Source organism: Mobula hypostoma, chromosome 8 (assembly GCF_963921235.1).
Source record: "Mobula hypostoma chromosome 8, sMobHyp1.1, whole genome shotgun sequence".
In the NCBI taxonomy this organism is placed as follows: Eukaryota; Metazoa; Chordata; class Chondrichthyes; order Myliobatiformes; family Myliobatidae; genus Mobula; species Mobula hypostoma.
Window position 1 is genome coordinate 138,089,110 of NC_086104.1, and position 16,891 is coordinate 138,106,000.

Sequence of the window (16,891 nt, forward strand, 5' to 3'; positions counted from 1 at the left end):
TTAGGACCTCCTCTCAGTACTGCTTCCGTTCTGCTCAAAGCGGCCTACAAACACTTCTGGCTCCTCTTCTATATTGCACCTGCTCCCCTTCTCAACCTCGTTAACTAGCATCCCAAGGTCATTTCATCTTGAAAGACCTGCCCAGTTCAACATCCATCACAGCCATATGAACATGAAACTCAAGAATGACTCCCAACAGTATCATAAATTTATGGTCAGCTGTCCTTCAAAGGATAGAGCATCATTTCCATGAGTATGTGGTACTTGCTACAATCGCTGGAAAAGCAATGCACATTGCAATGAAAATGCAATCACACTGTTATATCAAAAGAGTATTGGGATAGCTGATTGTAGCAAACACATAGACTGTCATTTTAGTATCAAGTAGAAGGACTGTTTGGGGGTCCTGAATGATGGTGAGGGAAGAGATGTAGGGGCAGGTGTAGCACTTGTCACACTTGCAGGGATAAATGCCGGGAAGGAGATCAGTGGAGATGAACAAGTAGACAAGGGAATCTCTAAGAGTGTTTGTCACTTTACTATATCAATTTAATAGAAGAACTCTTAGCCTATTCAGTCCAACTGACATTTAAAATGGCCATGATTAAATCCAGTAAGATATTCAATAGGTACTTTTGTTGTGGAGCTTACTACCAAAGGACTGACTGATGCAATTAGCATTGATGCCTTTAAGATGAAGCTAGATAAATCTATAAAGGAGAGATATTACTCTTAAGATAAAGAGAACTAGATCAAAATTTGTAGAATTTAAACACTGTGATATGACTGGTTTTCCTGCACAGTCCTCTTCTAAGGTCCACCTCTGTGCAAAGTGTAATGCCAATTTTGAATAATTTCAATATTATGACCCAAATTGCCTTGTGATTCAAAGCCTTGTGATTCATTGTCTTCTGTTTTAAATATGTAAGCATTCTAAAATATCTGTGATTGCATGTTAATGCAACGACCTTTTGGAACTTTAGCTTATGCTTACTGATCTTCCTTTAAAAGTATGGTGCAATATGGTTAAAAAAAACCTCTGCAATTCTTTGTGTTTTGTTGCACAGCACATATCCAAATCTTAATGAGTATTAATAACTGCTCAAATTAACATCTGTGCATTAAGTACTTTAAACAGACTTTTTCTGCTAATCATTACCATATGACCTGCAATTATTTGTGGCAGTAAAAACAACATTTGCATCACTTATGTTTTCCTCATGCAAATAAAACTTGGGAATCCATTTAATAGTAGCTTCAATCGCTTACAACCTGTAATACTGTACCCACTTTTGCTTTCCAAAATGTTCTTTATTTTACTGGTGATAGAATAATCAACACAATTCTGCTCTATATTGGAAAAATATGTCGAAGAACCCAAAGACATTTCACTCTCAAAGAACAAACACTTTTTCACAAAAGGCCAGGCAATTGCTATAACTGATCAGTTGTCAATTTTCTATAAGAACTAATCCCAGGCTATTTTGCTAAAATATTACATGACTTGCACAACTGGACTGCAACCAGCTCTTCAGCAAATGGAGTCCTAATTCACTGTAAACCAAAATGGGTCAAAAATTAACCAAACTTTCTATCCCGGCATCCCATGAGGAACTAATCAGCTAAGAAAACATCTTGAAGAAGGCGGAGTTACAGGCAGAAGCTGGAATATATTTTGAATTTATCTATCTGTTCTTTTCTAGATTTCTGTGGTGATGATATTAATGAAATTTACAAGTCAACACATAACAAAGACATTTTCACCAAGCCTGGTTTTGTCCCCAACACTGAGTAAAAGTGATAAATACCAGAGTCATCACAACGGTAAAGCTATTTCACTCTCTTTTCAGACTGCTGACATTCTCAATATCCCACTAAAATATTTTTGATCAAGCATCAGAAAGACTTACATTATTAAATCAACTGGATCACAGACTTAAACAGGGTGAAAATGGTAGAGTCAAAATGCCATGGGTGTGTATTTTGTATTATCAACGTAAGTAGAGTTCAGGGAAAACTCGGGCAAATGCTAGAATCTTCCAATAGGAATGATATCCTGTAGTCCAGAACACGTTCCTTCAAGTGATTGTCAATGTGAGGTTCAAAATTATGTGTACCTAAAGAGCAAGCGACATTTAAAGTTAAAGAGCAACAAGCAATATCAAAATAAAATGGGGGCAGATTCCTTTGAGTAACCTTTGAATTGATAAAGTGAATTGCATTTAAAGAGCCAGAGAGAAGAACCTGTACGTATGGGTCTCTATTGTGAACTGGGAGTGGGAAGGTGGAAGGGAATCATGGTTGGGAAAAGGGGAGGGAGGGAGCGGGAAGCACCAGAGAGGCATTAAACCAATTGTTTGGAATCAAATTACTGTGCCTGGTGTCTCAGGGCTGGGTGTGTCTGCACCCATGCCAATGCCCTCTTCCGCCACCTGTCTCACACTCTTCCCACAGCACTCCAACCTCAGCATTCCTAATATCCTTTGTTTCCATCAGATTTAACATAGAACATAGAAGTATACAACACATTACTGGCCCTTTGGCCCACAATGTTATACTGACCATGTAACCTACTCTAGAAGCTGCTAGAATTTCCCTACCGCATAGCGCTCTATTTTCCTAAGCTCCATTTATCCATCTAAGAGTCTTTTAAAAAACCCTATTGTATCCGCCTCTACCACCTTTGCTGGCAGTACCTTCCACGCACCCACCACTTTGTGTGCGAAAAACCTACCTCTGACATCCCCCCGTTACCTACTTCCAAGCACCTTAAAGCTATGCCCCCTTGTGTTAACCATTTCAGCCCTGGGAAAAAGCCTCTGGCTATCTACATAATCAATGCTTTTCATCATCTTAAAAACTCCTACCAGGTCACCTCTCACCCTCCATCGCTCCAAGGAGAAAAGGCCAAGTTCACTCAAACTATTTTCATAAGGCAAGCTCTCCAATCCAGGCAACATCCTTGTAAATCTCCTCTGCACTCTCTCTATAGTATCCACATCCTTCCTGTAGTGAGGTGACCAGAAATGAGCACAGTACTCCAAGTGGGGTCTAACTAAGGTCTTGTATAGCTGTAACATTACCTCACGGCTCTTGAACTCAATCCCATTGTTGATGAAGGCCAACACACCATATGTCTTCTTAATAAAACTGTCAACCTGCACAGCAGCTTTGAGTGTCCTATACGGACTCCAACATCTTTCTGATCCTCCACACTGCCAAGAGTCTTATCATTAATATTACGTTCCAACTTTAAATTTGACCTACCAAAATGCACCACTTCACACTTATCTGGGTTGAACTCCATCTGCCACTTCTCAGACCAGTCCTGCATTCTATCGATGAACAGCTGTAACCTCTGACGACCCTCCAGACTATCTACAACATCCCTACCTTTGTGTCATCAGCAAACTTACTAACCCACCCTTCTCCTTCCTCATCCAGGTCACTTATAAAAATCACAAAGAGGCAGGGTCCCAGAACAGATCCCTGCGGACCATGTCCTCCTTGCAGAATACAAAATAACTACAACTATCCTTTGCCTTCTGTGGACAAGCCAATTCTGGATCCGCAAAGAAAGGTCTCCTTGGATCCCATGCCTCTTTACTTTCAAAATGAGCCTTGCATAGGGAAACTCATCAAATACCTTACTAAAATTCATATACACTACATCCATTGCTCTACCTTCATCAATGTCCATGCAAAAGAATTCAATCAGGTTCATAAGGCTCAACCTGCCCTTGACAAAGCCGTGCTGACTATCCCCAATCCAATTATGTCTCTCCAAATGCTCATAAATCCTGCCTTCAGGATCTTCTGCAACAACTTGCCCACTACTGAAGTAACACTCACTAGTCTATAACTTCTTGGGTTATCTATACTCCCTTTCTTGACCAAAGGAACAACTGTGCTACCCTCCCATCCTCTGGTACTTCTCCCATCCCTATTGATGATGCAAAGATCATCACCAGAGGCTCAGCGATCTCCTCCCTTGTTTCCCACTGTAGCCTGGGGTATATCTCATCCAGTCCTGGTGACTTATCTAACTTAGTCCTTTTCAAAACCTCTAGCACATCCTCTCTCTTAATGACTATATGCTCAAGCTTTTCAGTCCACTGTAAGTCATCCCGACAATTGACAAGGCACTTTTCCCTGGTGAATACTGGAGCAAAGCATTCATTAACTACCTCTGATACCTCCTCCAACTCCATGTATATGTTTCCATTATCTCACCTGTTTGGTTGTGTTCTCACATGGCTCATCCTCTTGCTCTTCACATACTTGTAGAATGCCTTGGGGTTTTCCTTAATCCTACTCACCAAGGCCTTCTCTTGGCCCCTTCTAGCTCTCCTAATTTCATTCTTAAGCTCCTTCCTGACAACCTTGTAATTTTCTACAACTCTATCTGTACCTAGTTTCTTGAACCTTTCATAAGCTTTTCTCTTCTTCTTAACTAGATTTTCTACATCCTTTGTACACCATGGTTCTTTTACCCTACTATCCTTTCCCTGCCTCAATGGAACATACCTATGCAGAACGCCATTTAAATGTTCCCTGAACATTTGCCACATTTCTGCCATGCATTCCCCTGAGAACATCTGCTCCCAAGTTTCTACCTAATAGCATCATATTTCCCCCTACCCCACTTAAATATTTTCCCAAAATGTCTGCTCCGAGCCCTCTCCAGTGCTATGGTAAAGGAGATAAAATTGTGATCACTACCTCCAAAATGCACTCCCATCGAGAGATCTGACCCCTGACCAGGTTCATTTATAAACTTGCTCTCTGCTCCACATTGACAAATACAGTATTGTGTAAAAGTCTTAGGCGCCCTAGTCATATGTACTGTATGTGCTCAAGACTTTTCCACAGTACTGTAGTTCAAATTTAAATTTCAAGCTGCGTAAGATCATTGGAGTACAGAGATCATATTAGTGAAAAAATATTTTAAGTATTTTACATTGTATAATCAAACACAGAGGATAGGTGAAAAAAAATAAGTTATAGGAGAAAAGTAACACTGTTCTTTGTCTTTGAGTGGAATGAGAGAGTCGCGGACTCAACCCATTACATCACAGACACATTGCTCCCCACCGCTGGTCATATATACAGGAGGTGCTGCCTCAAAAAGGCAACATCCGTCAAAGATACCCAACATCCAGGTCCTGCCACCTTCTTGTAGTTACCATTGGGTACAGCAGCCTAAAGTCCCACAGCACCAGATCCAAGAGCAACTACATCTCTTCAACTATTTGCTTCTGGAACCAACTGGCACAACCCTAATCAAAATAGCAGTACAGTTTGGCAACATTTTGATCACTTTGCACTAAAATGTAAGTTGTCTTCTTTTTGTTCTAATCATGCTCCTTCTTGTAAAAAATTGTGCATAATTTGTTTACTTTATGACATTTTCTTGTGAATGCTGCTTATATGATGTATGTCTATGATGCTGTTGCAAGTAGATTTTTCATTGCCCCATGTACTTGTGCATATGACAATAAACATGACTTTGTACTTTGAACAAGCATTTGTGTACCAACTTAAATAAGGAACATAAAACAAAACTGTCAACTTACATAATTCTGAGTTTCTGATTGCCAAGTTTAAAACAAATATATAGAATGTGCAATTCAGAAAGAGGCCATCTATCCAAGCTGGGCTTACAGGTGTTAAGTTTTCCAGATGAATCATTCTTCAGCTGACACTATTAACTCCTCTATTCCTGTCTAACTTTCACATTTAACCCTCCCTAAAGTCATGCATTCATGACCTTGCATTTTTGGTCTCACCATGAAGAAATAGCTCAGCTGCTCTTTGAGAATAATAATGGTATAAAAGTGTTTCATTAATAGTGTTTAGGGAAATGATTAATGATTTCAGACCTACCAATGTGGTAGTCTCTTAATTATCTTTTGAAGTGGTCTGGCAAACACAAAATTCAGTGGCAATGTTGGCATAGCCCAGTGTTCTCCTTATGGAATGTCCACATAGCATGATTGAATTTCTTTGAGGAAGTTTTCATCCTTTACCTTTTCCAAGTCCTTTTCATAGTTTGTTTTTCTGTAGAGCTTTAATCTTTCATTTGGAGTTTCCTTTGTAAATCTTAGGCATTTTGTTTGTATCTTATTTCTAATACAGACATTGAATTTGGACTAACAAAAATTCCACATAACTTTAAAGGAACTTCTTCAGTTTTCAATTGGGTTCATACTTAAAATTCTGTGAGTTACTAGCAACTTGTTACAAAGATTAATTTTATAATCAACAGAAAGACACTGTATTGTGGATAAGTACTTGAAATTGATGCAACCCTCATCCTCACTGGTCTTCATTCACAGCACTTGCCAGCCCAACATCCGTCCAGAAATCACTGGCCTTCAACCCATGGAAGGCTCTGGCCTGACCTCTGACTCCCTCACATCTCCGTCCTTAAACCTTAACCTGACGCTTAATTCCAGAGCTCTCCCCCAAACCATCCCTACGAACCTAAGAAAACCATAAGGTCTAAGCTACAGCCTCGAAAGAGACCACAGCTCAGCACCATCTTGACCAATGCAAGAAGTTCCCAGGAATCAGTGGCAATGTTGCACGAACGCTTTGAGCATTTCTTTTAATTTCCTGCTCCCACCTGGCAATCTCCCATGACAGAGCTCAGAACAAAATGTCTGTTACAAGAGCCTGGTGTTGGGCGTACAAACAAGATGAACAGTCCCAACAGAGTTGACTAAGTAGGGCCTCAATGCTAGGGATACTGGTCTGGAAGAGAATGCTGGGAGAGTTTGATTATCATTCCAGTAAATTTGGAGTATTTTCTGGAAATAGCATTGATGCCTTGAAATGCCAGCTGTCAGTTCACATCTCAGAAATTATACAAGAGAGCCGGGATTACTGCTGCCTGGAAGATCATGAGTTTAAGTCTGAAGTATTGATCTTCAAATATCCATTTTTTTCAGTCAACCAGTACTGGAATTGGCAGCGGGTGCTGCATGGGTACCAAAATAATTAATTAAGACGGCTTAGGCATATTGATTGTAAATAATAACTGTTGACAGCATAATGAAACTTGAAATCTCTATCAAGATGACAGATTAATTTCATACCACATTCTCCATTGTAATTAACTTTGTTCTTTATCTCTCCATTACAAATGTAAAAGATCTGTTCGTGAGCAGATTACTTTCTTGATATACTAGTACAATAGTTGTCAAATTCAGATTTATAGAGATGATATAATTGCTGCAGTTATTTTACATTACATTTGCTTTAGTCCAGCTGTAGAGAATGTGGACCGCAGTGCAAAGTGCACTGGATTCCTTGAAATCTTACAGTGATTGCTGTGAGGCAAACACATTGTAATATTGTCTATACACTGTAAGACAAAGGACTTGAAAGAGGTAGCAGACTCATTTTTAGGCATCACTAAGAAAACAAGCTATCAAAATAATGGAATCCCTTTTTATTAACTGAAACATTGCCTGGCATTAAGAATTGATTCTGGGCAATTTTGAAATTGATACCTCACTCTCATATTACAGTTTCTCCTCCAAAGGTATGTGGGCTAGCTCTAATTACCTTATTAGAAAAGTTGGTACACATACCTCTTTTAAATCCTCCAATATGCCCACCATTGCTGCCCCTTATGAGTAGTAACTTCTCCTGTGCCTTTTCCTCACCAATCTAATCTTGTGCATCTCTCAGAAGTTAATACTGCCCAGCTTCTTCACACTCCACTTACTGTTTCAATCTCTACCGTAATTACACCATCAGCTGTAGCATGTATTTTCGCTTGCGAACAACCTTGCCATCCATCGACTCATCGTAGATAATTATCTTAATAGAAATCAGGCAATTGGAAAGCACAGACAGGCTGTCTCCCATGACTTTGCTTTTTTTTTAAACCATTTACCATTAATAATGTAAAGTGTGTGTTGATATACATTAGTATGCCTCTCAATCTCCAATTGCAAATGAATGCTAACAACTTTTTCGATCATTATGGAGTGACACGGCGGCACAGTTATTAGATCTTCTGCCTCACAATATCAGAGATCCTTGTTGAACCATGAGCTCCATTGCTATCTTATGGAGTTGCACGTTCTCCCTGTTACAGCATGAATTTCCACCAGATACTCTGGTTACCTCCCGCATACTTAAGACACAGGGGTTGATAAGTTAATTAGACCCCATCAGTAGCCCTTCAGTTGAGAGAATTAATAAAAACATGGGGAGAATAAAAAAGATCGATTAAAGTAGAATTTATATAGTGGTTGATGCTGATAGGCCAATGGTAAAAAGATTAGTGATTAGCTTTATTTGTCACATATACAGCTTAACAGAATGCCAGTATATATAGGAACACAGAACATAGAATATAATAGTCCAAGCCCTTCGGCCCCCAATGTTGTGCCAACCATTTAACCTACTCCAAGGTCAATCTAACCTTGCCCTCCTACATAGCCCAGATATTTCCTAGCACCCATGTGCCTATCTAAGAGTTCTTTTAAATGTCCCCAATGTATCAGCCTCTACCACCACCCAGGCAGGGCATTCCACTCTCTGTATAAAAAACTTACGTCTGACATCCCTCCTGTAATCGCTTTAAAATTACGTTTCCTCGTTTTAGCAATTTCTGAACTGGGAGAAAGTGCTTTTGTTGTTATAGATAAAAAGGATATTTTCATTCCCTTTTTGTAATTTTGTCCCCAGCCTCGGTTTGTTACCTATTCCAATGAGTCAGACATACAAAAACAATCATTGTGTGGGAAATAATGGCCACAAATCTTTGTGTTACAAGTCTCTGCATCTCCCACCTCAAGGTCTTGTATATGTGCATACACGCACATTATAAATACATTGTTTATGATTCTCAAGCACAGCATTGTAGAAAGGATGCTTCACCTGAAAGCAGACTGACAGAATGACAGACTAGCTTTGATGTCACTTTACTAGTGTGATCTCTGTTGCTTGGATACAGAAGACTGTTTCAAATGAGGTGCATGTTTACAGTCTTCTGATTGCATTTATACTGGAGTCAAGCTGGCAAGCAGGAGAATCTATTTTACGCTCAGAATTAATTTCCAATTTAAAAATTAGGATAAACAATCACGGACATTAAATGTATCTTTTAGTACATTTTGAAAATAATTCCAAACAGGTGATAAGAGTGTTTTGCTGCCCCTCACAATTTAACACAGAGTAGGTTTACTTTTAGTGGACCCATTTTATAACTAAATGTAATTAATTGCCAATAAAGCTCAACTGAATCGTGTTCAAGTAAAATGAGTCTTAGCACCAGATAATTGCAGACCACCACTAGGAATGGCAATACCCCAGAACTTTAAGAAATTCCTTCACCTTCAGGATTCAACAAATACACAAAGTGAGGAGAGTGTCCATACTTGATCTGCCCATTCCTTTTACTAACACACCTATCACAACACATGATTAAAATTCATCTTCACTTTGATGTTGCAACTTTACACTTTGTATGTGTATCTGATTATCAGACTATTGCTCAAAAGTACAAATCTAACAAACAACATATAACATCCATTGGACCCAAATGTGATACATCCAAAATATACTAAATAAAAAAAAAAGTACTTTCTAAAAATATTTATGCATTGAAAAATGCGCAACAGAAAATTGTACTTTCACAGTTCATTAAACCTACCCAATTTAATACCAGGAATCTTAACTAGATCAATCTTGTAATTTATTCAAGACTACCAAAGAAGTATCTTCAAGTTCAAGTTTATCGTTATCTGACTGTATACATACAACCAACCAAAACAAAGTTCCTCTGTCTTCACCATTGGTTAGAGCCGGAGGGGCCGCTGCATCCATGCACGCCTCCATCTTTGTGGACAGCTAAGAAGGTATGCCATATTCCAATGACTGGAATATTTATTTATTCTATTTATTAAGTGATACAGCATGGAGTAGGCCCTTCCAGCCCTTTGAGCCACACTGCCCCAGCAACGGCCAACAAATCGATTAACCTAACCTAATCACGGGACAATTTACTATGACCAATTAACCTAACTGGTATATCTTCAGACTGTGGAAGGAAACAGGAGGACCCGGAGAAAACCCGCACATTCCACAGGGAGTCTACACTTCATGGATGCTGAAGGGAATGAATTTCAGGCTGAAGAATTGCATTGAATGAAATGCTTTATCACAAATTGTGTCAAGTATCTTTAGTGCTGTTGGGGCTGTACTCTCCAGCCCAATGAAGCATATTCATCACACTCTTGCAGTGTCTTGTTAATAGTGCAAAAGCTTTGAGAGTCATTCCCCAAATAATGTGACCTGCCATTAAGTTTCCGATCAATGTTAGATGTACACATTGAGGGTGCTAGTTGGGAGATAGAAATGGATATAATGCTATTGAATGACAAGGAGAAGTAGATATAGAGTTGTGAATTACATTTAACACAGTACAAGCACCAATAAACAATCCCATTCCTAACTTAAAGATGCAGAAAGGTCTTTTGCAAAACAACTGAAGTGACCTTTGTAACATTGTTGATGAAAAAGCATTGACAGAGCTTTTTTCATCCCTGTATCTATTCTAATATTAAACTACTTACTTCTGCCTCTGTAACATTGCTTGCTTGCTTCTCATGTGCCTCAGCTCAGAAGCTACTGAAATCCCAATTAATGGCCTTGTTGTCTGTTTACTCACCCATTCAATTCTCATGAACAAGCTTTTAAAAATTAATATAGCTATTCTTTTTTGGTTCCAGAGCTCAAACATTATATGTTAATTCTGTGAGTCATGCCAAAATTCTATGTGTGGTTACAGACATTCATAGTGTTGTAAACACAATATGCACAGGATATTTCTACGAAATGATTATCATATTATAGTAGCTTCTAGAGAAAATATTCACAGGAATAGAAATGTCCATATGCTCAACATGTTTCTTTTTTGAATACATTAATAATCCACTTTAAACACGAAATACATTTTCAGAGAATCAAACAATTGTTATTGAAAAGGAGTTAATTTGCCCTACTGAGACCATACTCACAAACCAGTTAGCACCATTAACTCTCCATCTCTGTAGCCCAGCTAATTTTGTTTTTTTTTCCTATTTAAATATTCAAGTATTTTCTTTCCAAAAACCATTATCGAATCTGCTTCCCTCATTTTCATAGTGATTTCCAGATCATCAATGCCATTGCATGAAGATGTTTTTGTTTCCTCAAACATTTTGTTTATTTTTGCCAAGTATAATGAATCTGCATGATTTATATATTTTGCCAGTGGAAACAGGCACTTTTAATCCACTTTGTCCAGATCTTTCATGATATTGAACCCTTCTACCAGTTTGCTACTCTTCACAGAGAATACCTTCAATCCTTAGCACAGACATCCACATTGCTGCTCTGCGAATCTTTCAGACTGCTAATCTACAATTATCATTCACTGCATAGTCTCTTAAGCAACCAATGGAATATTCATAAATTTGGTGGACTGATACCAGAAGAAAACAAGGACTACCCTGTATTTTTTTTATCCTTAGTATAACCACAGTAAGGCAGAAGAATGAATTTCAGTGTTTCAACATTATTTCCTTTCTTGCTTTATACCCATTCCTCTGCTTATGATGCTCAGGGTTCCATTTCTCCTTACAAATACTTTCTCAGTTTGTCCAACCAATTCTATTACACACATTGTGACAGCACTCTCTTCAGAAAAGTATTCTGTATTTATTTGTTTTGTTTTTTTTTGCAAACCCAACATCATCATTAAAAACAGTACTTATTGCCAATTCCTTGTATCATTCCCACATACTTCCAAGCAAAACATACCACTTTACACGTAATATTAAGTTTTAGCTTGACTTCTCATTCTATTCCACAAGATACCCATGTCTTATTGAAATGTACAACTATGCTCTTACAGGTCTGGTCTTCTCAAATGTTTGAAATGGTGCTCAGTACATGCAAGCCTAGGTCAATGACATACATCAGGGAAAGCCAGCAGGATTGTAGTGAACATCCCATATTGGAAAGGAAAGCTATTTGATCTCTATAGCATATAAAAGGGGCAACAATTTTCCTGTAAAAACTGAAGCTCTGCGATTTGGGCTGGGAAGATCTATAACCACCGAAAATAGTTAAAAGAAAGGATCAGTAATATCATTCAGGAGTGACATGGGCAGCAACTGAAGACTCCAGCTACAGATTTGAATTTTTATTACTATCTGCCTGGTTCTCAGAGCACAGCCAATGCTTGGATTGTGTCCTCACCTAACGCTGAGCACAGCAATCACTCAATGACAATAACACATAGAAGAAGAATCTGGCCATTCAGCCTAGCAAAATTACTCCACCATTCAATCATGGCTGATTATATTATCCCTCCCAACACTATTCTCCTGCATTCTGCCTGTAACCTTTGACACCTTTACTGTCAAACTCAGCTTTAAATATACCCAATGCCTCGGCCTCCACAGCCAATTAGGCAATGAATTCCACAGATTCACCACCCACTGGCTTGAGAAATTCCTCCTCCATTCTATTCTAAAGGGATGTTCTTCTTTTCTGAGGCTGTACCCTGGACTCCTCCACTACAGCAAAAATCCTCTCCATGTCCACTCTATCTCAGCCCTTCAATATTTAATAGCTTTCCCTCTCTTTCTACTACACTCCAGCAAGTACAGGCCTAGACAATCAAACATTCGTCATACATTAACCCATTCATTCCCAGGATCATTCTTGTGAACCTCCTCTGGACCCTCTTCGATGCTTTTATATTCAAGTGCTCTCAAAATGAATGCTAACATTGCATTTGCCTTCCTTACCATTGACTGAGCCTGCAAGTTAATCTTTAGGGAATCCTGCCCAAGGACTTCCAAGCTCCTCTGCACCTCTGATTTCTGAATTTGTCCCAATTTAGAAAATAGTCTATACCTTAATTCCTTTTATCAAAAGCATGACCATGCATTTCAATGTGCTGTATTCCATCTACTAATTGTTTGCCTATTCTCTTAATCTGTCTAAATAATTCCTTCTGTAGATTCACTGCTTCCTCAACACTGCGTGCCTACCTTTGTATCATCCACAAACTTGGCCATGAAGCCATCAATTCCATTATCTAAATCATTGATATGTAAATGAAAAGAATTGGTCCCAACATCAATCCATGCAGAACACCACCAATATCAAGCAGCTGATCAGAAAAGACCCTCTTCATTCCCACTCTTTGCCACCTGCCAGTCAGCCAATCTTCTATCCATGTTAGTGTATTTCCTGCAATACCGTGGGCTCTTGTTTAGTAGCCTCATGTGCAGAACCTTGTCAAAGGCCTTCTGAAAATCCAAGTAAACAACATCCATGGTCTCTCCTTTGTCTATCCTGCCCTTTAGTTCCTCAAAGAAATGGACCAGGGTTGACCAATGTTGAATCAAGACACCAGGATCCAGTCTGGTCTGGCCAGTCCCTCACTGCTACTAATTCCAATTTCAAAGAGCTCTTTAAAAGAGACATTGTAAGCTTGATTTTTTGAACTATCAACTTTGCTCAACCTTCCAAATTTTACAGATACGTGAACTTGAGATAAAGCTGATGCTTGAAAAATATCATTTTTGAGGATAGACAGCTAAACAATTTCTCATCCTAATTCACAGACTGGGAAACATTTACCCTTTGGGATATCCACACAAAGTGTGGATGGCTAGCATTTTGGAGAAAACACTTTCTTTTATAAATTTTATTCAGAGAAGTCTACAGACTTGCTTTTGAAGTTTACTGGTCAGATTTTTAAAAAATACAACCTTTTATATATAATAAATAGTCCTGAAGAAGAATCTCAGCCCAAAACATCAACTGTTTGGTTATTTCCACATAGGTCTTTCTAACCTGCTGAGTTCTTCCAGCATTTTCTGTATTTTGATTTGCATTAAATTTAATGTCTTCTTTTTCACTTACTTATATCATTTCAAACAACATCAACAGTTACAGGAGACAATTTAGTTCATCTAGTCTGTGCTGATCTCTGTACCATGTGCTTTTGGTGTCACAAAAGTACCTGCATGAAAGAAAATCTATCTCTTATTGTTGGAATTCAAAAGAGTTATAGAAAAGTACAGCACGGAGACTGGTTATTTATATCATTTAAACTGTCTACTCCCATCAATCTGCACTGGGACCACAGCCCTCCATACCCCTACCATCCATGTACCTACTCAACTTCTCTTAAACATTGAAATTCAGCTTGCATACAACTCGTGCTGGCAGCTTATTACATATCCTCATGATCCTCTGAGTGAAAATGTTTCACCTCATGTTTCCCTTAAACTTTTCACTTTTCACCTTTCACCCTTAATCCATGATCTCTAGTTGTAGTCCCACCCAACCTCAGTTAGAAAAGCTTGCCTGCATTTACCCTATCTATACCCCTCATAATTTTGTATATCTCTATCAAATCTCCTCACAGTCTTCTATGTTCCAACGAATAAAATCCTAACCTAGTCAATTTTTTCCTTATAACTCAAGTCCTCCATACCTCGCAACATCCTTATTAATTTTCTCTGTACTCTTTCAATCTTATTTTCATCTTTCCTGTCAGTAGGTGACCAAAACTGCACACAATACTCCAAATTTGGCCTCACCAATGTCTTATACAACTTCAACATATCTCCTGTACTCAATATTTGATTTTGATTTATGAAGGCCAATGTGCCCGAAGCTTTCCATCTACCATTTTTCACCCCATTTTTCCAGTGGGTCCTTCTGCCATGGTAGACTTCCTTGCTGTCTACTACACTCCCAGTCTTGGTGTCATCCACAAATTTGCTGATCTAGTTATCCACATTATGATCCAGATCATTCATATTGATACAAAGAGCAACTGACATAGCACTAGTCCCTGTGGCACTCCACTAGTCACAGGGCTCCAGTCAGAGAGGCAACCAATTACTGAATATTGGCAACCATGCCCAGATCTACCCCTTGGTGAATAACAGCATACACGTTTCACCAATCTAAATAATATCCAATCTCTACTTCATGTTCAAAGCCAAGTTCTTATCCATGTAGTTAATTTTTCTTTTTATTTCATGGTCTTCAGCTTTTCTGATGAACCCACTTTGCGACAGTTTAACCACAAAATTCAACTGCTAGCTTCAGAAAATTGAAGTCAACTGGTCAAAAATGCTGTTTCATACATAAGCAGTTAGAAGTTAGATATCAATTCTTTGTACACCTCTCTATTCCAGGGTTAAAACCACTAATGATGTTATGCAGAGGAGTCCTGACATGTGATGTCATCTGACAGGAAGAGACAATAATTAATAATTAATAATTACACAGGTTTATTAACAGTATCAAATAGATTACCAATGTTACACACAGGATAAATGCATCATACATTAAGGCAAAATACAGGAACAAATTCATATTTCCTCAAAACATAGTAGGAGCCATTTTGCACATTAAGGGTTATGTTAGCTCTAACAGCTATCTCATTCCCCCACTAATTTTGCTTCTGATCTATATTCTCTTTGTCCCATCAGATTTCACCACCTATCTCTACACTCGGAGCAATTTGGAGTGGCCAGTACTTAACTTGCATACTTTTGAGATGTGGGAAGAAGCCACTGCACCCAGAGAAAACTCATGTAGTCTTGCCTGTTCTTCTATGCAAACTCCACACAGAGGTCAAGGTTGAGCCTGGATCACAGGCGTACAAGTCAGCAGCTTCACTACCTATACTACAGATCAGAATTTGAAACTGCTATTTCAAAGTTTAGCAGGTCACCAAGTTGCTATAAACTAATGAACATAAGTATAAAAATCAAATATCAAAAACAGGATATAATGAAATAAATTCACCACATCATTATCATCAGATATTACTTACACGTATATTAGTCACCAGCCAATGTCTCCAGTGACGGAATACAGGATTGCTCTTGCTTGGAGAATCAGGATCCACCATTATCAGCACATACATCATGCCCTGTTCAAGAAACAATGGGCACAATGAAAAGATCCTACTTTATAACACACACATCACTAATCACTAAAGTACAATCCTATCACTCAAACACTAAAGTTAACAGGACCGGATGAACCACCGTAATCAAAGGAGCAAATAAGTGTTTTTTTTTAAACCGATGAAGTACTATAGTCTGAGAATATCAAAATAAATGAATGGGTGTAGAGATAAGAATAGATTTATATTGCAATGCCATCTGCAGAATTTGCTCGTAACCATTATAATGAATAATAAGCTTTTCACATCCCCTAAAAATCATAAACCCATGCTGCCTTCTTGATCTGCAACTCACTTTCCATCAGCCTGTCCAAAAGAAAAGTAAATCTCCAAATATCTAAGAAAATAATGAAATAAATAGTGTTTTCAAGCAGATAATCCAATTCTGGAATCAGAAATGAAATGGTTTAAAAATAATAATGTTATGTTCATTAACAAGACTGTAGTTGACCTTTCAAAGGAATAAGAGTAATTTTTGCAATTAGGACACTTTAATTTTAGCTTGTTTGCAAAGGTCTGAAAGGCATCCTTTCTCTACGTTGCCATTTCTTTTTAAATACATTCTATATTTACTCAGAACAGTCAAAGAATTTATATTTCAAGTTGGATTTTGTCAGTTTTACCTTCCCTCCACCCAATGATAAAATGCCTATCTTACAATTGGTAGGCATCAAAGTGAAAAGCAAAGACTGTATCAACTGTATGTGCAACATCAGTATATTTCTTCATCTTTCTGATTCTTCTAGCCATGTTTCTCGTGGTTCTGATCTTTGAAAGACATCCTCAATCACATCAACCTTCTCCTTCCCTATGCGCTCCCTAACTGCATGTGGCAAGAAAAATAATGTATTTTCTTTCTTTTCAAGGTTGTTGAGTGAG

At 38.3% G+C, this 16,891-nt stretch overlaps 1 protein-coding gene across 2 annotated transcripts in view; it reads right to left on the reverse strand.

Moving 5' to 3' along the window:
- The window catches only part of LOC134350989 (phosphatidylethanolamine-binding protein 4), a 450,761-nt gene that overhangs the window by 275,100 nt on the left and 158,770 nt on the right, over positions 1-16,891 (reverse strand). For both annotated transcript variants that reach the window (XR_010019039.1, XM_063056940.1), the window contains exon 5: positions 15,878-15,976. Coding sequence is in view for 1 of the 2 variants with exons in the window: in XM_063056940.1 (XP_062913010.1) it covers positions 15,878-15,976 (99 nt within the window). In the remaining variant the exon portion in view is untranslated. The remainder of the gene's footprint in view (positions 1-15,877; positions 15,977-16,891) is intronic.